The sequence below is a fragment of the Sabethes cyaneus genome, chromosome 3 (genome assembly GCF_943734655.1).
Source record: "Sabethes cyaneus chromosome 3, idSabCyanKW18_F2, whole genome shotgun sequence".
Lineage (NCBI taxonomy): Eukaryota > Metazoa > Arthropoda > Insecta > Diptera > Culicidae > Sabethes > Sabethes cyaneus.
Genome location: NC_071355.1, coordinates 150,824,243 through 150,846,313, shown reverse-complemented (window position 1 = coordinate 150,846,313; position 22,071 = coordinate 150,824,243). Strand labels below are relative to the sequence as shown.

Below are 22,071 nucleotides of genomic sequence, written 5' to 3'. Positions count from 1 at the left end.
ACGTTATAGGCAGAATTGAGCAATGTAATGCCTGTCGTGTAGTCGCACTGAGCATGTGACTCCTGACCTGGTTCTTCTCATCTGGTCACTCTCTGGTGTTCGTCATCAAACCAACCAGCTACTACGCTGTCTTCCACGCGTTGTGCCTACCACCTTTCTCGCAGTTATTTCAATGGCAGCACGGAGGTTTTTTCACAGCTCTCTTTTATCTTCAGTTTCCTGACATGAGAAAAGTGTCGACCGTTAATGAAGCTAGTCTCCATTTGGATGCCTCCAGGTGTTTTCAAATATTTAGACGTTAAAACTAGGTGCCATTGATGGCCATTTTCTTGGCCGCGACAAAATTTCTCAGACCATTGGTCTACAAATGAATAAAGGCTATGTCTTCCAATGGTAGGGCGGAAAAATTTCTCCCTTCCGATCTGCGCAGTTCTCCGTCACTCTCCGTAGGTTTTCTCGACCATGTTGTAGAACTCGTCCTGAGTGTTATCGGATTTATCATTTGTCGGGGCGTATACGTTGGTTAGGCTGTAGTTCATAAATTTACCTTTAATTCTCAACACATATATTTGGTCATCTACAGACCTAGTATAATCAATATATATAGAATACCAGTGTCGCTGCAGTGCGCGTGATAAACATCACACTTGTTCAGATAATGTATTTACAGTATAAATGCATATGTTCGTGCCGGTTCAAGAAAAGTTCGGACATTCCAGGTACCAAGCTTCCAATCGTTATCCAATAATCCTTTACTTGTTCTTTGTCGTGTCCTACGCTTGTTTACAACAGATACCACTTAATTAAATGGTCGTGAGGTTCAGTGGCTTGCTAGGTCACGTGGAGGCCCTTGACTGGACCTCGGGGATGGCGGTAATGGATGCTTTCTGGAGGTAGCTGCGTTCTCAATTTCATAGCTAGCAAAAAAGTTGTATTTAGGGTTAAAAATCTGGGTCGGAGCGTGCTAACAGACGGCCGTGAACCCTCATTTTCATGCCACTTGGAATGCTTGACAAGAGATTTTGGAAACCCGTCCACGCGCGCTGCCACACACAAAACCTGAACGGCTGCTTGTCCCCTAATGAAACAGCTTGACTGTATCAGTACCTTTAAGCTAGTAGCCTAAACCGCTCACATTTCTGGGACGTTTGATATACTGACTCGTACGAGGTAACAAAAGCATCAAGAGATGCCGAGAAAGGTCTGACACACCATTTTAGATCAAAAGTGGCTGAGCATATCTTCAACGACAACCATCCGCTGGCCATTGACAACGCAAAAGTAATAAACAACTGCTCTGCGTGGAAGATGGATGTAACGAACTGACATGACACATAGAAGAAAATCCTTTAAAAACCATCGTCCTTCACATTTTGCTTGCACAATGGCACCCTCTGATATCCATGTTGCGGAGTAGCTTGCACTTGCAGGGTTTTATGCAGCAGGGTTTTTACATTAGTATGGGTTTTACATTTGTAACCGCGCGCCACGGTTTGGTCAGGTTGCGAAATATGCTTTTTTGAAAAATAAGTAGTTTTTGATTGGACGATGGAATTAACGCGAGGGTCTCGTCTGTTTGTCTGAGCCTACACTAATTTTGTATCCACCTTTTCGTGTGCGTATTAGCGGATAGTGGGTACAACTTTCGGAGAACGTTGGCATGCAACTTTATTCACGTCAAGTTGATATTTCCAACCTTGATTGTTGTTCTAGAACTTTCAAGCATACGTGAGCGGAGTTTCTAAAAGCAAATAAACATTGTCGAAAACTGTACCCACTAGCTGCCATTAGGCGCGCGAAAAGGTGGATACCCACACATAGATTACGTAACCTTAAGCTCCTATAAAAACAGTAAAATTGCTTTGGCTAATATAGTTCGAAAACAGACACTGAGGAAGCCTGCAAGTCGTAGGCGAAATACGTATCAGACACAGATTTTGTCAATCTAATCTAATCTAATCTCACACTAACGCAGCCAATTCTTGAAGGCATCCTGGAAAATGACGATTACTTGAATCAATCATTTTTCTTGTCAACAGCCAGGCCAACTGCGCAGCATGTACCGCAGAGAGAATTCCAAAGTATCAAGTGGAACCAGAAAAAATACCTAATTCCGTTAAACTCCTTGAAATCAAGGGGAAGGAAGAAAGCGTGGACCTCCCGTACCAAACGCTTCCCATATACATAGATAATGATTTATTCACAGTCGTTGGGAGTATCTTTGGAAAATAAAGGTTAAGCGATACTCCGGGCCCTCAGGGATGAACTAATGGCATTTTGAAAGCACGGCTAACATCTCGATTTGCACTATCCCCGCAGGCTCGACTCGAAAAGTTGCTAGGAGCAGCAGATCTCGGAGACATGCGTCCTACACATCTGTTGGCAAAAATGCAGGAGGTTTCCGCCAGTCTGAATGTAAACGAGGAGCTACTAAAAATGCTGTTCTTGAAAAGAATGCCACCAAACATTCGTCCTGTTTTGACGATTAGTGATGGATCTCTAGCTACAATGGCTGATAAGTTGGTAGACGAACCTTAAGCAGCGGCTGTTTTAACATCATCCTCGTCTAATGCTATGGACGAAATCGACTATTTAAAAGAGCAGGTGGAAGTTCTTAGTGCTGAAATACGTCGCCTTAAGCTGAATCCAGTTCCTGGTAGAAGCCGGTCGTCGTCACGGTCCCGAAACTCTAACGTTTTGTGCTGGTACCACCAGAAGTACGGCGATAAGGCTCAACATTGTAAGCAGCCTTGCAACTTTCGTTCAAAAAACAAGACGTCTGCCTGCCTCAATCGTCCGAGGTGGGCAGAAGTTTCTCAAGTCGGCGTCTCACGTTATACGATAGTCCCAGTGGTTATCGATTCCTGATTGATACCGGATCGGACGTATCGATAATTCCAGCTACAAGAAAAGAGAGAATAGGCGGCACGATTCCCTTCGTGCTACACGCAGCTAACGGCACAGAAATCAAAGTGTATTCAACGAAATTTATTACAACTAGTTTACGTTTACGACGAAAGTTTACGTGGAACTTTCTAGTGGCTGATGTTAGCCATGCAATCATTGGATCGGATTTCCTAGCGCATTTTGGACTTCTAGTCGATCTAAAAAACAAAGTGCTAATCGATAAGAAAACCGCATTGCACGCAACAGGTAGTATGACGACCGCAACTATTCACAGTATCATCACGATTAGATCAAACCATCCGTTTCATGACCTCCTGTCAGAGTATCGGCAAATTACAATTCCTGCGACATTTCGGGCTGAAATTCAACATGACGTCACACATCATATTGTTACAAAAGGTCCCCCAATAGCATCAAAGGTTCGGCGGATGCGTCCGGAAAAATTGAAGGCGGCGAAAGAGGAGTTTGCGTTAATGACCGAGCTAGGCATATGTCGACCATCTAGCAGCAGTTGGGCTAGTCCATTGCATTGTGTACCGAAAAAAGACGACCAATGGAGATTTGTTGGAGATTACCGGCAACTCAACAACGTCACCACACCCGATCGTTATCCAGTACCCCACGTTCACGATTTGCTGAATTCACTCAACGGTAAGAAGATTTTCACAACCATTGATCTCGAAAGAGCGTATCATCAAATACCAGTTGAGGAAACTGATATTCCAAAGACTGCTGTTGTTCCAGTTGGAAGTTGAACTGTTTTATCATCGCAATATTATCGACATTCATCTTGTTTCTGCAACATCGATAACCATACTTTTGCATTATCGACATTTGTCTACACCCGCCGTAGCGACATTTGTCCTGTTTAACCAACGTGCCTTTCTTCTGCTTTACCGATGCGACATTTGTACTGCACCCGCTTAGTCGACAACGATCTAGTTGGAACTTTATCTGCGCAGCCGTTTTTGTTCCAATATGAATTTGCACCATTTAATGGAACTCCCGTGGAACATCGAACGCAAGTGGTGGGGGTATTTACTTATGTACAACATTATGTATTTTAATAAATCGCTTGTGCGACTTGTACACTTTAGGTTAGGACAGCGCTCCTTGTACGTTAGTTTTAAGTTTTAAGTGAAATATACCGCGTTTATATTCGATAACCAGTACCAGTGTTTTACTAGCAGTGTAGTCCAAAAGTGAAGAACAGTAATAGTCCTGACTCTAGTGCAAGTGTTTCCATCCCAGCGAGTCTGCAGAAACAACCTAGTGCTCTGCAAGTAGTGATCCTGTGAAATCAAGGTGTCCACCAGGAATCCTTATTCCGTCGCCTTGTTTGCTTCTTCCGACAGAAGCCCTACTGTCCATTTTGCTTGTTCCACCGAAGAGGAACATATGGTCCTTCGAACCGGATCTCCGAGCCGGTTATTCCTTCTTGCCATTGGATACGCTGCTAGTTTGAGTGAAAAGTGAAAACGAACCCGAAGAATAAACACGTTAGTGAAGTGAAAAAAAAAAATGCCAATAACGCATAGCCCACAGGGGTCGCAAGGGGCTAAGTCGCCCAATGATAAAGATGCAAGTGATAGTGAAAGTGAAAGTTTCCATGGTTTCGATGAAGGCGCGAAGCGCCCTTCTACAAGTGCTGTTGACAAAAGGATAACGGTTCTTTCTCGTCAACAATCTCAAGCGCAAGCGAAGATTCAGCGTATCGCTGCGATGATAGAAGATTCGATAGTTCCGCTTGCCCAGCTCAATGTGTATGTGAAGTGTGTAGAGTCAGCATATCAGGAGTATTGTTCTTTCCACAACCAATTAACAGCGGTTCTTTCCAATGAAGAAATGGATGAACATGATACGGATTACGCTATTTTTGAGGAAACATATCATCACGTGATGATTCGACTGGAAACCTTAATCCTAGAGAAGAGGAATTATGTTGAGCCGGCTCCGCCGCAAGTGGTCATCCGTCAGCAGCCTCTCAAGGCACCGGTCCCAACCTTTAATGGACTTTACGAGAATTGGCCAAAATTCAAGGCTACCTTTCTCGACATCATGTCTCAGTCCAATGATAGTGACGCTATCAAGCTATATCATTTGGACAAGTCGCTTGTAGGAGCTGCTGCAGGGATACTTGATGCCAAAACGGTGAATGAAAACAATTACGCACACGCTTGGGAGATACTAAACGAACGCTTTGAGAATCCACGAGTGATAATTGACAATCACATCAAAGGTCTGCTAACGATGAAAAAGATGTCAACCGAATCACATCGAGAGCTGCGTCAACTACTCGATAGCTGTACAAAGCACATAGAAAATCTCCGGTACTTCAAGCATGAGCTGACAGGCATCTCCGAGCTAATGGTGGTTCATTTAATTTCGGCCAGCATGGATCGAAACACGCGAAAGCAATGGGAAGGAACAATTGCGAAGGGTGAGTTGCCAAGCTACGATGGCACAATCACATTCCTGAAAAAACAGTGCAACGTACTAGAAAATTGCGAAGAGGTAGTTAAGTTGCCAAGTAGTTCCAAGTTAGTACAGAAATCAGCATTTTCCCCGAGAGTAACCACGAATGCAGCTACAGACAGTGTTAGCGAGTTGTGTGATTTCTGTAAAGGTGCTCATAAAAACTTTCAGTGTGACATCTTCAGAGGCATGAATGTATCGCAACGTGTTGAGAAGGTGCGTGAATTAGGCATGTGCTTCAACTGCCTCCGGAAAGGGCATCGTATAAAAGATTGTCCCTCCGAGCGTAAGTGCCAAAAATGTCGAATGCGTCATCACACGCAGCTGCATGATGATAGCGTGTGGAGATCATCGAGATATCAGAAATCAAATCCATCAGTTACCGGTAAGCCACAATTTGATCGTTCTCCTGTACTAGCATCCAGTGCAGAAATTAATACTAGCGATGCTGTAGCAACAACTTGTTCAATCGCCAAGTCCAATGCTAAGCGGACAGTCATGCTTTTAACGGCAATGGTCAACATCGTCGATCGTCGAGGCAAGGCTCATTCTTGTCGCGCTTTATTAGATTGTGGATCGCAAGTCAACCTTATCTCCAAACGAATGGTTGATTTGATCGGTTTGAAAACTTTTCCCACCAGTGTTTTGATTGCTGGTGTTAATAACAAGGCAAGCAAAAGCGACAAAAAGGCCAATGTGGAGATTTTGTCAACCAACAACGATTTTCGAACAGTCCTAGAATGCATCGTAACACCGTCAGTAACCGGTTTAATACCAAGCTCGTTTATTGATACTCGCAACTGGTGTATACCTCCAGAATTCCAGTTAGCCGATCCTTATTTCAACGCTCCGCAAGCGGTCGATTTGCTTATAGGTAACAGTCATTTCTTTGCATTGCTGAAACCAGGTCAGCATAAGCTTGGAGCGAATTATCCAGAACTCCGCGAAACTCGACTTGGTTGGGTTGTAACTGGAGAAGTATATGAGCCATTAGTCGAAGCTGACTCCGTGTATTCTCATAAGATAACCGTTGAAGACGTTCATAAAGCTATGCAACGTTTCTGGGAAATAGAAGATGTCGCCGAAGCACCAGTTTTGTCTTCAGAGGAGCAGGAATGTGAGGAGCATTTTCGTGCCACGCATAAGCGTGATTCTTCAGGACGGTTTATCGTTCAGCTGCCGTTGAAGGAGAATGTTGTTCATCTGTCCAACTGCCGAGATCTTGCATTAAAGCGATTTTATATGCTAGAACATCGTCTTTCTCGTAACTCAGCGCTTCGGGAGCAATATGTAAAATTCATACAAGAATACGAAAGTCTTGGCCACTGCAAGCAAGTTGACGAGCGGAAGGATCTTCCAGCTCAGCGAAATTGTTATTTGCCTCACCATGCCGTAATTCGTCCAGACAGTACTACGACAAAATGCAGGGTTGTTTTCGACGCATCTGCTAAGCCTTTAAGTTCCAGTTTGTCTTTAAATGATGTCCAAATGGTAGGTGGTACTGTTCAATCTGATTTGTTCTCCATAGTATTACGGTTCCGTAAACATAAATATGCATTCACCGCAGACATTAGCAAAATGTATCGCCAAATTTCTGTAGATTCTAGCCAAACCAGTTTGCAAAGAATCTTCTGGCGAGAAGGTTCAGAATTACCCTTGAAGGTTTTAGAATTGACGACAGTAACATATGGAACAGCAAGTGCTCCATTCCTAGCGACACGATGCCTGAAGCAGCTAGCAGACGATGAAATAAATAATTATCCAATGGGAGCTGCTACTGCAATGAACGATTTCTACGTTGATGATGTCCTTTCAGGCGATGATACATTAGAATTGGCATTAGAGCGACAAAGGCAGGTCAAGCAACTATTAGCAAGTGGTGGTTTTCCAATCCATAAATGGTGCTCGAATTCGGACGAACTACTGGCATATATTCCTGCTGTCGAACGGGAACAAAAAAAGGTTTTAGCAGACACCAACACGAACACAGTTATTAAGGTTTTAGGAATAATGTGGGATCCGCAGTTTGATCAGTTCATGTTTTTATCGAAGCCTTCTGAAGCGAATCAATCCTTTGATGTGCCGACCAAACGGATAATATTTTCTGGAATCGCGAGATTATTTGATCCGTTAGGACTCGTTTCTCCCGTAATTGTATTGGCTAAGATACTGATGCAAGATTTATGGCGCAGCAAGGTCGGTTGGGACGAACCAGTCGACATAGAGCACCAGTTAAGATGGAAACAGTTCCAGAACGCTCTTCCTCAACTTAATGATATTCGCATTCCAAGGCGCGTAATTTCAGACGACTGCAGTGTTCTTGAACTTCATGGATTTGCTGATGCTTCCGAACAGGCGTACGGAGCATGTGTTTACGTCCGCAGTATTCACTCCAATGAGTCGGCGCAACTACAGCTGCTTTGCAGTAAATCAACCGTAGCACCATTGAAAAAGGTAACAATACCCAGGTTAGAGTTGAGCGCAGCACGGTTACTTGGTCGCCTCGTCGCCAAGGTATATCCGACCATAAATATTTCTTTCCAGCAAGTGGTTCTTTGGTCAGACAGCCAAATTGTTTTGAGCTGGTTGAAGAAACCTACCGAAAGGCTAGATATATTCGTTCGTAATAGAGTAGCCGAGATACAATCAACAACACGTGATTTTTCCTGGAAGTATGTACGCTCATCGCAGAACCCTGCCGACATTCTTTCTCGAGGTCAAATGCCCAAGGAGCTAGAAAATAACACGTTATGGTGGTATGGACCATCTTTTCTTGCGTCAGCATATGATCAGTTGTCGGACCCAGTAGAACTTCCAAACAGTGAACTTCCAGAGATGAAATCTTTAGTCACCGCCCTACCTGTAACGAAGGAACAACCATTAGCTGTGTTTTCAAAATATAGTTCATTTAGAAAATTGCAACGAATCATCGCTCTGATGCTGCGATTTATTCATAACTGCAAGCAACGAGATCCAGCGGCACGAGTCTTCAAGGAATTACCAACAATCGACGAACAAAGAAAGGCGTTGCTTGTGATCTTCAAGGTTGCTCAAAAGCTTGAGTATAGTGATGAAATTGGGAGAGTAAAATCTGGTACGATGTGTAAGAAACTAGCCGCTCTCGGTCCGATTTTAGTGGACGGATTGCTAAGAGTTGGAGGGCGAGTTCAACACTCTAAACTTCCATTTGCTTCTATGCACCAAATCATTTTGCCCAATAATAGTCCTATTACCAGATCCTTTATTCGCCAGTTACATGTTGAGCACCTTCATCTAGGTCCAACAGGTTTATTAAACGTTCTTCGGCGAAATTACTGGGTAGTTAATGCTAATTCCACCCTCCGCTCAGTGACAAGAGCCTGCATTAAATGTTTCAGGGTGCGACCGACAGAAACATCGCAGTACATGGGTAACCTTCCTGCCTATAGAGTAACGCCCGCACCGCCTTTCGCTGTAACCGGTGTGGATTATGCTGGACCATTTTTTATCAAACAAGGTGTACGGAAGGGAGCTACAGTGAAGGCTTATATTTCAGTTTTCGTATGCATGGTTACACGAGCAATACATTTGGAGTTGGTGTCAAGCATGTCAACTAATGCGTTTTTGGCAGCCCTTCAGAGGTTCATCAGTCGTCGAGGTATCGTTCAGCAATTGCATTCAGATAACGGTACTAATTTTCGTGGCGCTTCACATGAATTAAATCAGCTGTACCAGATGTTTCAAAGAGAGCAGCAAGCACATAATATCGAATATTTCTGTTTGTCAAAGGCTATTGATTGGCATTTCATACCACCGGATGCTCCAGAGTTTGGTGGTTTGTGGGAGGCAGCAGTAAAAAGTACCAAGATTCATTTAAAAAAAGTATTGGGAAACACATCTCTCAATTTCGAACAATTTGCAACTGTTTTGACGGAGATTGAAGCTGTCCTGAATTCACGTCCTCTCTTCGCAACCACATTGGATCCGGACCAGATTAAAATAATAACACCGGCAGACTATCTTATCGGTCGTCCACTGACGGCAATTCCGGAGCCCTCCTTAGAGAACATTAAGGTTAATCGATTGGACAAATGGCAGCATTTACAGATGTTACGAGAACATTTCTGGAAGGCCTGGAACAGGGACTATCTTAGCAGTCTTTAACCTAGGAAGAAAAATTGGAAGGTAAATACAAACATCATTCCAGGAACGATTGTCTTGATCCACAATAAAAACTTGCCACCGCTTCAATGGAAATTGGGGACAGTAACTAAAACTTATCCAGGCACCGACGGTTTAGTACGCGCTGCAGACGTTCGCAGTGAAAACACCACTTTTCGTCGCCCGATTACCAAATTATCAATCTTGCCGATTGAAGACAACAAAGCTGCTTGCTGCATGATAAATGCTAATCTAAAAGGGTATAATATTGGCAAGGAATGAATTGAAAAGATATTTCAACGGGGCGGAGTATGTTCCAGTTGGAAGTTGAACTGTTTTATCATCGCAATATTATCGACATTCATCTTGTTTCTGCAACATCGATAACCATACTTTTGCATTATCGACATTTGTCTACACCCGCCGTAGCGACATTTGTCCTGTTTAACCAACGTGCCTTTCTTCTGCTTTACCGATGCGACATTTGTACTGCACCCGCTTAGTCGACAACGATCTAGTTGGAACTTTATCTGCGCAGCCGTTTTTGTTCCAATATGAATTTGCATCATTTAATGGAACTCCCGTGGAACATCGAACGCAAGTGGTGGGGGTATTTACTTATGTACAACATTATGTATTTTAATAAATCGCTTGTGCGACTTGTACACTTTAGGTTAGGACAGCGCTCCTTGTACGTTAGTTTTAAGTTTTAAGTGAAATATACCGCGTTTATATTCGATAACCAGTACCAGTGTTTTACTAGCAGTGTAGTCCAAAAGTGAAGAACAGTAATAGTCCTGACTCTAGTGCAAGTGTTTCCATCCCAGCGAGTCTGCAGAAACAACCTAGTGCTCTGCAAGTAGTGATCCTGTGAAATCAAGGTGTCCACCAGGAATCCTTATTCCGTCGCCTTGTTTGCTTCTTCCGACAGAAGCCCTACTGTCCATTTTGCTTGTTCCACCGAAGAGGAACAGCTGTAATAACTTACTTCGGTTTATTTGAGTTTACGCGAATGCAGTTCGGTTAATGTAATACTAGCCAAATTTTTCAACGGTTTATGAACAAAATATTCCATGACCTTGACTTTGTAATTGTGTTTATCGATGACATTTGCATAGCATCTTCACGGGAGGAGCATCGGAATCACGTACGAATTGTTTTTGAACGCTTGCAGCAAAACGGATTGGTGATTAACGTTGCTAAGAGCCAATTCGCCCTACCACAAGTCGAGTTTCTCGGATACTTAGTGAACCAAGACGGAATTCGACCATTGCCTACACGAGTGCAGGCAATAAGTGATTATGCATTACCCTCGAAAGTGAAAGAACTCCGACGATTTCTGGCTCTGATAAACGTATATAAGCGGTTCATTCCCAGGGCGGTGGACACTCAATTGCAGCTTCGTAAGCTAATACCTAGCCACAGGAAAAATGACACAAGGCAAATACAGTGGGACGATGAATCAATATCTGCGTTCAATTCCTGCAAAAAATCCCTTGCAGCGTCTGCTTTATTATATTATCCCGATTCAACCAAGGCGTAAGCGCTAATGATCGATGCATCAAACACGGCAACTGGTGCTGTTCTTCAACAACTCTCCGGCAACATGTGGCAGCCGTTAGGGTTTTACTCAGAAAAACTATCGGAATCGCAAAAGAAGTATTCCACGTTTGGCCGTGGGCTGACCGCCATGAAGATGATATTCGTCATATTAGCGGCATGGAAAACACTGTCGCTGATGCGCTATCCCGGTTCGAATCAGTATCTGTCGTGGATTTGGCTGTATTAGCTCAAGATCAAGCTGTCGACAAAGAGCTCGTAAACCTGATGAAGTCAACATCTTTAAAAATCGTGCCGAAGCGAGTCATAAATACTTCCCGTCCAATTTACTGCGATGTTTCTATTCCAAACCGTTTTCGTCCTTTCGTTCCAGAAAAACATCGTACAACTATAATGCAACAGCTTCACGGTATGGCACATCCCGGAGCCCGGACAACAAGAAGGCTTAATTGCGATAGATTTGTCTGGCCGACGATGAAAAAGGATATCAATCTATTCGTTAAAACGTGCACGGATTGCCAGCTTTCTAAGGTAATGCGACACAATATCACCCCTGGGTTCGTTTGACCCTCCGAAAGCCAGATTCCGGCACATACATATTGATCTGGTTGGGCCCTTACCACCATCTAACGAGCAACGTGACTTGCTAACAATTGTTGACCGGTTTACACGTTGGCCGGAAGCTGTTCCGCTTCCAGATATGATGGCGCCAACTGTCGCTCGAGCTATCACTTTTAATTGGATTGCAAGATTCGGAACGCCCGAGACAATCACTTCCGACCAAGGTCGTCAGTTCGAGCCCGAGCTATTCCGGGAGTTGACATACATCTTGGGATCACACCACATTCATACAACTGCGTATCATCCACAAGCCAATGGAATCGTTGAACGATTCCACCGTACCTTAAAAGCATGTTTAATGTGCAAAAAAGGAAATCGCTGGGTTGCAGAACTACCGATTGTCTTGCTTGAACTAAGGGCTGCATATCGCGAGGATCTCAAGTGTTCTTCTGCAGAGCTTGTATACGGTCAGGCCCTCCGTATACCGGGAGAGTTTTTCGATCCTCCTCCAGTTAACGTAGACCGCACGGACTTTTTACATAACTTGCAACGTGCTCTGGCTAAACTGCGCGTCCCCACAACGACTCATCATGCTAGACCATCGGTGTTTGTGCACAAGGACCTCGAAACGTGCACACACGTTTTCGTCCGTATTGACACAGTGAAACGTTCGTTGCAGAGGCCTTATGAGGGACCATACAAAGTTATTGCCCGCGGGACCAAATATGTGGATGTATCAATTGCCGGTAAACAACAAAGAATTTCTATTGATCGAGTAAAACACGCATTCGTCTGCGATAGAAATGTTTCGGATCATCCTCACGATGACTCGCGTACGATAGTTACGCAATCTGGACATCGTGTCCGTTTCTTGACGTAACTGGTGGGGCAACTGTGGGTGCACCCCGTTGGATGTCACCCTGTGAAACTTGCTGAGAATCGCTTGACAGCGAGAGAAGAATATATAGAGAGAGATGATTATTATATTCGTGGAGTTGAAGTGAAATACGGTGGAGTTGAAGTGAAAAGTCCATGCGTCATTAAATAAAGTGTATTTTATTCTACGATTTCCATTTGCATCCGCTTGCGTCCTCCACATAACTGACCGTGGACTTGGCGCATATGCAGTCGTTTCTCGCTTTGAGAGAAACATAGTTTTGAACAAAGTGGACAATGGGAAGATCTTCGAGTGTGCAATGATAAACTTTTTTCTGACTTAAATTCGAAAGCTTTCGTCATACTAGAGTCTGTCTCTCGATCAGGCACATGTACCTGAACAGTGTGCTCCGCGAGTTGCTGCTCGGTGTTCATGACAGCCGGTACAGCCGAATTGAAATCTAATGTTGCATTGTCGCTTATGGCATTGTGGTACGATGCCGTGTCCTCATTTGTTTTTTTTTTTTTAGTATTTCATATCTGTGTTGTATTCTCTTCCTCAGGGCAAATCCGACCAGGACCTGGTTCTTCATCATCATCGCTGTTTGGAGAAACACAGGAGGAATTAAAAATGACTATACCCTGAATCTCATTTATAGTTACCCGTAGCAGGCCTGTGCCGTTCGTAGTTCTGCTTCCGATTTGCGGCATTTGTTGATGAACAGCTATGCGTTGAGTGCTTCATCTACGCACCGCGGACATGCATCTCCGGGTAGACCGTCACCTTCGGAAATCTGCAAAAATTCCTTTTATTTTCCAAACTAAAAACAGAAAATTTCATGATTAAATCTTACCTCGATCCTGGCACAGAATTTCAAAATATCACAAAGCTTGATGCCGCGCGTCGTTGCTTAAATAACGAAACATAATTTTCTTCATGCCGCAAACTGATACGGCATTCTTCTGAAGGCATTCTGCTTTTGATTCAATAAAAAAATGAGGTTCAAATTATTAATTTGAAAATGTCTCAAATGCTGCACTATGAATGATGGTGTTTTTGTTGTTTTCCGAATTTCATAGCATTTTTATCGAGAAACGTCAGTCTGGACTCGCACCCCGAGCACACATCTAATAACAAATCACCCAAATCACTGACACAAACCTCTGATGGACGGCGCACGGGTACGGGTTGAATGAGCACAAGCACAACACAAATCTCGACTAACATTTGAAAAGGGCCTAACAACCAATATGGTGAAATCGAGTAAATTGAATTCAAAGATTGGTATTCGAAATTTAAATCCTAATTTAATATTCTACCAAATAAATCCAATTTTCTTTTCGAATACAGTGGCTTGATCTCTTATCTATTGATATGTGAGAGGAAATTAATAAAAAGTCTCATTTGAGCGATAAAAACTGAAAGAAAAGAATTACACCCTTTTTAAAATTAAAGTTCACTTATTCCCAATTTTTATGCCACTATGCTGCCAACACTGGAATTACCCCCTGGTTTTTAAGCTTATTATTATTTCAATTTGTTGTTTCGCCCGTTTCGCGCTTGAAGTTGTTTTACGTATTAATGTCAAAAATCCTTTTTTTTGGTATTATTATTAAACAGAAAGTGTGTTTTCGTCGTTCTGTCGTTTTCATCTTGTTTCAACTCGTCCGCGATTTTTAATTTTTTGAAAACTATCGGAGTTCAGTTCAGTATAAAAATATTTTCCAAAAACAGAATAAAAAGCAGGGCTGACCTTTATGCAATAGATATCGAAATAAAAGATGAACCGGTCATCATTGAAGGCTACGAGCTGATAGATACCGCAGACAGCTACAATCTCAGGTAGGCACATAAACAGCTGGGTATGAATAAACAATCTAGTTAAATTATAATGTTCAATTTTCTCTTAGCAATGAAGCATGTGCTTTCAAAGATAGCCAACAAAGTTTCGAGAACGATGAGATGTTGATCCTTCTTCGGCCGTGGGGGCTGGAGATCCCTCAGTGAAAACTACATTTAGCGGAATCATTCCCCGCGAAGTGAATCGCTGTGCCAGAATCCAGTTGAAATGCCGCACCTTCCAATAATGTTCCGAGATTGGTGAGAAGACTGCTGGGAGACGCTATTTCATACATCCCGGAAAATGGATCAACATTTCGGAAGTGGTCTCACGGTCGATGATTTGCTGGGAGCCTGTACTTCAGCTGGACAAAGGTATCCAGCCTGCGAGTAGATTACAATCGACCATTTCGGATTTCGGTTCCTACTTCCAACGGTCGATATCGGTGGTGAAAAGTTCCAGATAAATTTAGACGTACAATTCTCTCCGAACGAAATCAACGTCAAAGCAACCGTGAACAGTATCATAGTGGAAGGAAAACACGACGAAAAGCAGGACGGCCACGGTTACATCGCAAGGCACTTCGTTCGTCGGTACATGCTCCCTTCTGACCACGATCCCGATGCAATCGTCGCTGTCGTCGGACGGAATTCTTACGATCTGGAAAACCGGTTGCGGAGGCAATTGAAAAGTAAAATACAAATGAAAAATAGATTCAAGTTCTCTATCATAAGATAAATCTCTGATACTGCATTTAATGTGATTTCTAGAAATGTGATACTACATCAAAGTGAAAATGTTTGTTATACCAAATAAAAAATGTAACAGTTTAAAAAAAGCTAGCGTGTGACCTAAGCGTTTTGTTCCGTTGGTACTTCTTGGAGGTCGATAATGTTGGTTGTGCGAACTCTCTTTCTAGTTCGTCGCCCGTCGCATTGCAAAATACGTGTGTGTATATAGTTCTCGGTCGATGATGTTATTTTTCGAGAAGCGCAATTGCTGCAAATAGGGGCGATGGGTAGGCTTCTTAAGAGCCAGCTGCGTGAGAGCTTCCTCAATCGAGACCCATTGACGCTTGCAACCGATGATTTTCGTGTCCTCCCATTCTTCCAGGGCTTGAGTAACTATCATGACAAAGACTTCGGTTCGGTGCATATGCTCTGTATTTTTGAAAATTTCCAGACATCTAACCAGCTCTCGTCCTGCTTCCTCGAGAACCTGACGGGTTCTGGTTCTTGTTTCCTCCATCTGGCACTCTCCTTAATTCAGGACGGCGAAACGATATTACTATTTAAACTTCAGATTCTTCGCAGATGCATGCGGCGTCGTGAATAGCTATCCTTATCGTATATTCTGATGGAATTCGGTTTTTCCTTCACCATCTTGACGAAGTTAAAAAATATATAGTGCAATAGGGATGGTAATATTCTTATTTAATCTGCGGTGACCGCTTCGAAACAGAATGTATACAAAATCTCTTTAGGATTGGGTTGGTTCTCTAAGTAATTTAAAACATGGTAAAATGTCGCTGCTCGAAAAACACAAGTCTGTAAGAAATTACTCGCACTATTACGCTTCCTCTTAAAGCACCTAGACGAGGATTTCCCTCTATTTTACAGGTAACAGTGCAGTTAGCTGTAGGCAGCGCATTCGGCTTGTTTTTAGCAATCCAGAGTAGTCCCGGAATCCATCTTAGAGGTTATCTTTGGCCGAGAATCGGTTTTGTTCACAATAACTAATGGACAATTCAAACTGCTCAGTACTTTCGTAGAAAGGTTTTAGAATTATAGCACTGTAAAAGTGGCGATAGTTGCCGAGCTAATCCAGCGATATTAACTTCCACCGGAAAACGCATTTCCGGAAGCAAGACACAAAAATCGAAGTACAAGTCAGTTTTTGAAATTAGCTAGATATGACATCAGGGTACATTAAACGTAGTGCAATCAGTGTAACATTCTGAAATATAAAAAGGAATTTTTACCAATATTAATCATTAGATATTATCATCATCAGATCATACTTGCATTGAACAGTCCAGCGGACTTTCTTCTATAAACGATATAGATAAATCCAGGGGTTGAGCGCTGACTGAATCGGCGAACTGTGACTTAGGCGTCGATGATATTATATTGCATGTGCAATTAAGCAAATTTAATCAAATATAACCACACTCCGTATGTATACTGTATGTATGCTGTAAGGCTGTAACAACAATCGTAGCTTATGATGGTAATAACTCAAGGGAATAATTCCATCGTTGACAGTTAAACGGCGAAACATAGGGGTCTAACAACACGCTTATTCGTGTATAGAGCGAATGAGCCAAATTCAATTTTAATAAGTTTTATGTAGAAACTTGTTTTAGAAATACCTAAAAACTGTCAAAAGCCTTTAAAAATCTTTGAAGAGGATAATTGCATGACCGTGAGGCTAATTCAATGTGCCAGCGAAGCTAATTTTCAATAAGAAAAAACTGGCTTAACAGCCATGAGCATTTTTTTTGGGAAAATGGTATTACGCCTTTTTAAAAAAAGAATGAAATAAAACTTTTTTAAGCATGTTGTTGAAATCTATAGATAGATTTTCATTGTTTTAGATGAATAATGACATAAATTCAATTTGTTTACTTTTGGCTGTTACGCCCTTTTCAAATGTTAGTCGAGATAATGTATACTCGATTTTGATGGCGAGAACTGCGAGAACTCGAATATGCCGTCGTAAAATCTTTGCTTTGAAAGCCCGATTGTGAAAGCGAACAAAATGAAACTCGAATACATTGCGCGATTGTGTGCGTGAGAAGGGCGCTCGTACAGTCGAATTCATTCATTTTCAAGTCTTTTGCAGGTGGAAAAAATCGCAGTTCGTCAGTCGAGGAGCGAGATTCTTATACGTCGTTCTGCAATGCATTTCTAGCCTCTCGGGACAAGTGAAAAGTGGCTTTTACGGTAAAATCGACTAATCCAAAGGGAAGAAATCGAAGGACCTAGAAATCAAATCGAAATTTGCGTGAAAAAGTGCTGATAAGTGCGAGAAAAATTGAGTTCGAAATTTTTTCAGCTCTGTTGCGTGTTGGAAAGAACAAAATGTCCTTACATTCGCGTGTCTGATACCTCTATAAAGCAATGGTGGCCAGCAGCGACAGCGGTGTATGAGAAAACGACGTCGAACCAGTTTTACTGGAACGCGAAAATTCTGGTTTTCCTTGCAGGAATAAAAAATTGTGATGGGAAAAGTGAGTTATGTTAGATCCTGCCTAATTCTGGAACCGAAGTCAGTGTCGAATTGCTGAATTTTCAGCCGTGAACAAAATAAAATTTTTTCGTGTAGCCTCAATCGATCCACATCAGCAGTTTTTTGCCACGGCAGATAGCACGGCATCGCACCTCGATTGCGTTGGGCGGATAGGTGCCAACGAGTTTTTATTACCGTTGGCAACAAGTTAAGGCGTCTCATGAGGTGTTCCATCGGATTCGTCAAAAAACAATTCGGAGCGAATACTTCCCATTGGATTTTCATTTTGTTTATGGGAAAGGTAAGATTGATTTTCTGTGTGTAAATTTCCATTGAACGCAAAAAACGATGTAAATGGTTTCTTTTCGTACCCCTCTCATTCGGTGGTGTAGCAGTGTGTTAGTGTAGTTTGCTCGTCGCGAAAGTGTGTGGAATTTGTGGAATGATGGAATTGAAATCTCAAGCTCATTCATGTACACACACACAGGTACAATTTGCAAATGTCAATACCGCAGCGATCAAAACATTACTGTACATTTCATACACCGGAAAGATTGGAAAGATTGTGTGTTTTTCATTGACTTGAAAAATATCATTCGAATCTGAAAAAATAGTAAAATGTGTGTGAGATGTTTTGATTATACTGAATTATACTTAGTGACTGAAGGTGATTTTTGATAGTATTATGAGAATCATTTTATTACGAATTAAATGTTCGGTTTTCTGTGGAGTTTGAAGTATCTTAAGGTTGATTGGTTGGTTGTAACATTAATTTCAGAGATTTCAAAAGTAGTTTTTATGTTTAAAACAATAGTAAAACCTTAAAATTCGACAAAAATACTTAAAGAACTAGCTTTTGAACACTTGTAGTTTTGCTATTACATGACAAATGCTTTTTGTATTATTGTTGAATTTGTTAAATTGTTAATTTTCTCGTTTATGCCGCACAATTTTGGAATAAATGTGCTGTCCCAAGTATGCTTTTTTCAGCCATCATTTTGCAATTTTCGTCGGTCCTGGTCAATAACGGAGTAGCAGCATACAGGCGGTATTCTATGCTTATGCTTTTTCACGCCGCACAAATTTAGTAGGGTAACCAACCTATTTTGGACCCCCTTAGCAGCTGTACATAATTTGGACACTTGCATTTGATTTTGCTGTAAGTGTCCAAATTATGTACAGCTGCTGAGGGGGTCCAAAATACGTTGGTTACCCTATCTTTTACTGGCGCAGCAAAGGAATAGAAACTCTCACTCGGTTTGTTTACATTAGGTTAATCGGCCCTTTCAAAAGTTTGATGAGAAGCGCTGAAAGTAGAGAAAAATCGCAATCATCGTGGCATATCCATACCTTACAGGCTCAGCAAGGTATTCGAAAAACAGATCTATTTTTTTCCATGTGTGGACTCATTACTGCGACCAGTATAGTTGATCTATTATTATATCGCCCGGGTGTTTGCTGTATGACCTGCACTGCATTTCTTTTTGCTATAATCACTATTGAGTGAGCGATATGCTTATTATTAAATTTTATGCGTGCTTGTGTGTATTGGGGTTTATACCTTTCCTTCAAAGCTTGATCTACTTTACACCCACTTATTCCTCGCAGCCAGCACTATCCCATATTATAGCCGTCGTCCCTGGCGAGGATTCCTTCGTTCATCTGACCAGTACACTATAGGAGGGACTTTTGCACTGTCAAGAGGCTTCAGTGGGTAAATATATAGAGAATTCAGCATGAAGGAAAGGTAAACGAGGGGCCTGAGAATTAACCCATGCTAAAGTCATTTGACATCGAATGGCTTCGATTCTACTAAGATTCGAACCGACGACCACTCGCTTGTCAAAGCAGACTCGGTAACCTTGCGGCTACGTAGCCCCCCTAAAACAGATCCATACAACTATATAGGTCAGTTGTACCGATCATCTCTAACAGCCAGCATGATGAAGCTTTGCTTTATGAAGCTTCGTTTAACAACATAATAAAATATCTTATGCTATCCCAGTATGAATTGTTACGCTTGTGTCGGACGACGTCCGTACGACAATTGTTACCGGAATGCTAAGTGGAGTCAATACGTTTTGATTTTGGGAAAACTTTTGACACTGTACCACACAATCTCATTATTGAAAACCTGAATCACATGGGATTTTCCTTATGGTTCACCGAATGACTAATATTTGTCCGCCCGCACAGCTTTTATTACTGTAAATTCCGTTTGTTCCGGAATATTTGACACGCAGACAAACAGACGAAACACACACTACAGCATAAAATCCTGCAAATGCAAGCTACTCCGCAATATGCATAACAGAGGGTGCTAGTGTGCAAGCAAAATGTGTAGGACGATGGTTTTTAAAGGATTTTCTCTTCTGTGTCTCGCCAGTTATATTCATAACGGCAAACCTGTCCGCGAGACCAGGCATGGCAGCGCCAGTAAGGCGGCATGCTTAAAAAATTATGCTACGAATATTTTAGAACATGAATTACATTGGAAAAATCGAATTATACCCAGGCGAACGAAAAGGGATAATTATTTATAAACTAGCTGACCCGACAAACTTCGTATTGCCACAAATTAACTTGTGTTGTACATAAATCATGAATCTTGGATGATCTTTGTCACAATCTCGAGTTTTGCAAGTTTCTGAGGAGTTCAAGCTTAGATGATTCATTTTGGCAGTTACGTAACTATGAAAGCATCCCAGGTAACCAATAAGCATCACCAATGCTATTCAAATGTAGGCCAATAAGCATTTAAGTCGCCTTAAATGCTACTTAAATGCTATTTTGGCAAAATGTACAGCTACTTTATTGATAACACTCTTATAGTGCTGACAATGCTAATTTACAGCTAATTACTGACACGAAGAATTTGAATACCATTTTGGATGCCAATTTACAACACCTATGCAGTCAAAAAGCTGATATACAACAACGTGCAGTATAAAATGCCAGATACGCTGATTTGCTGCTTATGTTAATGCTTATTAGTTACCAGGAATGGGTAGTTTAATATACAAATTTGCAATTTTTCCTCACAGTAAAGTAGAAAACAACTCCCCTGTCCCCTCATTGCATAGCCAGAAAGCGGATAGTAATATTCGCCATGATTGTACAACATTTCGCCGAATATCATTTTGCGAAAAACCTTAAGCGGAATGTACCATTTCACGGAAAACTTTTTTTTGGAAAGTACCATTTCGCGATCCTCGCTGTCGCTCGTTCCAGGAAATTCAGGTAGACCTAGGAAAACAAATAAATCTAGATAGTAGTGATTTCTGAGGGGAGTTGCCTCCTCCCAGTGGGCGGCGCTTCCGACGGCGGGTCGCCGGCAACACTCGCGGCCGTCTCGTCCTGGATGATCTAGTGTTACTATAGATAGTTTTTGTGGTCTTGTTATTGACTAATGTTTTATGAAAGAGTCTCGAATTTCTCGAGTTCGATTAGTTTTTGAGTTTCGCAAAAATTTCTGTTTTATTTGTAGGAGAGTCCATATCACCCTACCACTGGGGTGAGAGGTCTCTATCATAAAATAAATTCAAGACTTCAAAATCTCCCACATGCCAAATTTGGTTCCATTTGCTCAAGTTATAAGGAAATTTGAATTTCATTTGTATGGGAGCCCCCCCTCCTAAACAGGGAAGGGGTCTTAATTCATCATAGAAAAAATTTCTGTCCCCTAAAAGCCCCATATGCCAAATTTGGTTCCATTTGCTTGATTAGTGCTCAAATTAGTGGGTAGGGGTCCTAATTCACCATAGAAAATATTCTTGCCCTCGAAAACCTTTACATGCCAACTTTGGTTCCATTTGCGTGATTAGTTCTCGAGTTATGAGGAAATTTGTATTTCGTTTGTTTGGGAGCCCCCCCTCCCAAAAAGGTAAGGGGTCCTAATTCATCATAGAAAAAATGGTTGCCTCCAAGAACACCTACATGCCAAATTTGGTTCCATTTGCTTGATTAGTTCTCGAGTTATGAGGAAATTTGTATTTCGTTTGTATAGGAGCCCCTCCTCTTAAAGTGGGGAGGGGTCCTAATTCCCCATAGAAAATATTCTTGCCCTCGAAAACTTTCACATGCCAAATTTTGTTCCATTTGCTTGATTAGTTCTCGAGTTATGCAGAAATTTGTGTTTCATTTGTATGGGAGCCCCCCCTCTTAGTGAGAGGAGGGGTCCCTAACCATCACTAAAACCTTTCCTGGCCCCAAACACCTCTACATGCAAATTTTTACGCCGATTGGTTCAGTAGTTTTTGATTCTATAGGGAACATCCCGACAGACAGACAGACAGAAATCCATTTTTATTTGTAAGATAACTCGGTACTCGGGACGCGCTAATATCCTGGCAAGAGAGCTGCAGAAGATAAAGCGATGACCAAAGAAGGGAGAACTCATAACATAACAACACTCGCAACTCATAGAAGGGCACTATATTCAAGTACCAGATTTTCTATTGTGACGGCAAAGCAGAGCATG

At 42.0% G+C, this 22,071-nt stretch overlaps 3 protein-coding genes across 3 annotated transcripts in view; all 3 read left to right on the top strand.

Moving 5' to 3' along the window:
* Positions 1–4,428: 4,428 nt before the first annotated feature.
* Positions 4,429–9,525, top strand: LOC128740271 (uncharacterized). Its single transcript, XM_053835810.1, has one exon. The coding sequence runs from the start codon at positions 4,429–4,431 to the stop codon at positions 9,523–9,525; it is 5,097 nt and encodes a 1,698-aa protein (XP_053691785.1).
* Positions 9,526–11,785: 2,260 nt separating this feature from the next.
* LOC128740269 (uncharacterized) lies at positions 11,786–12,523 on the top strand. Its single transcript, XM_053835808.1, has one exon. The coding sequence runs from the start codon at positions 11,786–11,788 to the stop codon at positions 12,521–12,523; it is 738 nt and encodes a 245-aa protein (XP_053691783.1).
* Positions 12,524–17,248: 4,725 nt separating this feature from the next.
* The window catches only part of LOC128744294 (protein Gawky-like), a 35,523-nt gene continuing 30,700 nt past the window's right edge, over positions 17,249–22,071 (top strand). The window contains exon 1 of the mRNA XM_053841161.1: positions 17,249–17,892. The gene's annotated coding sequence lies outside the window, so the exon portion shown is untranslated. The remainder of the gene's footprint in view (positions 17,893–22,071) is intronic.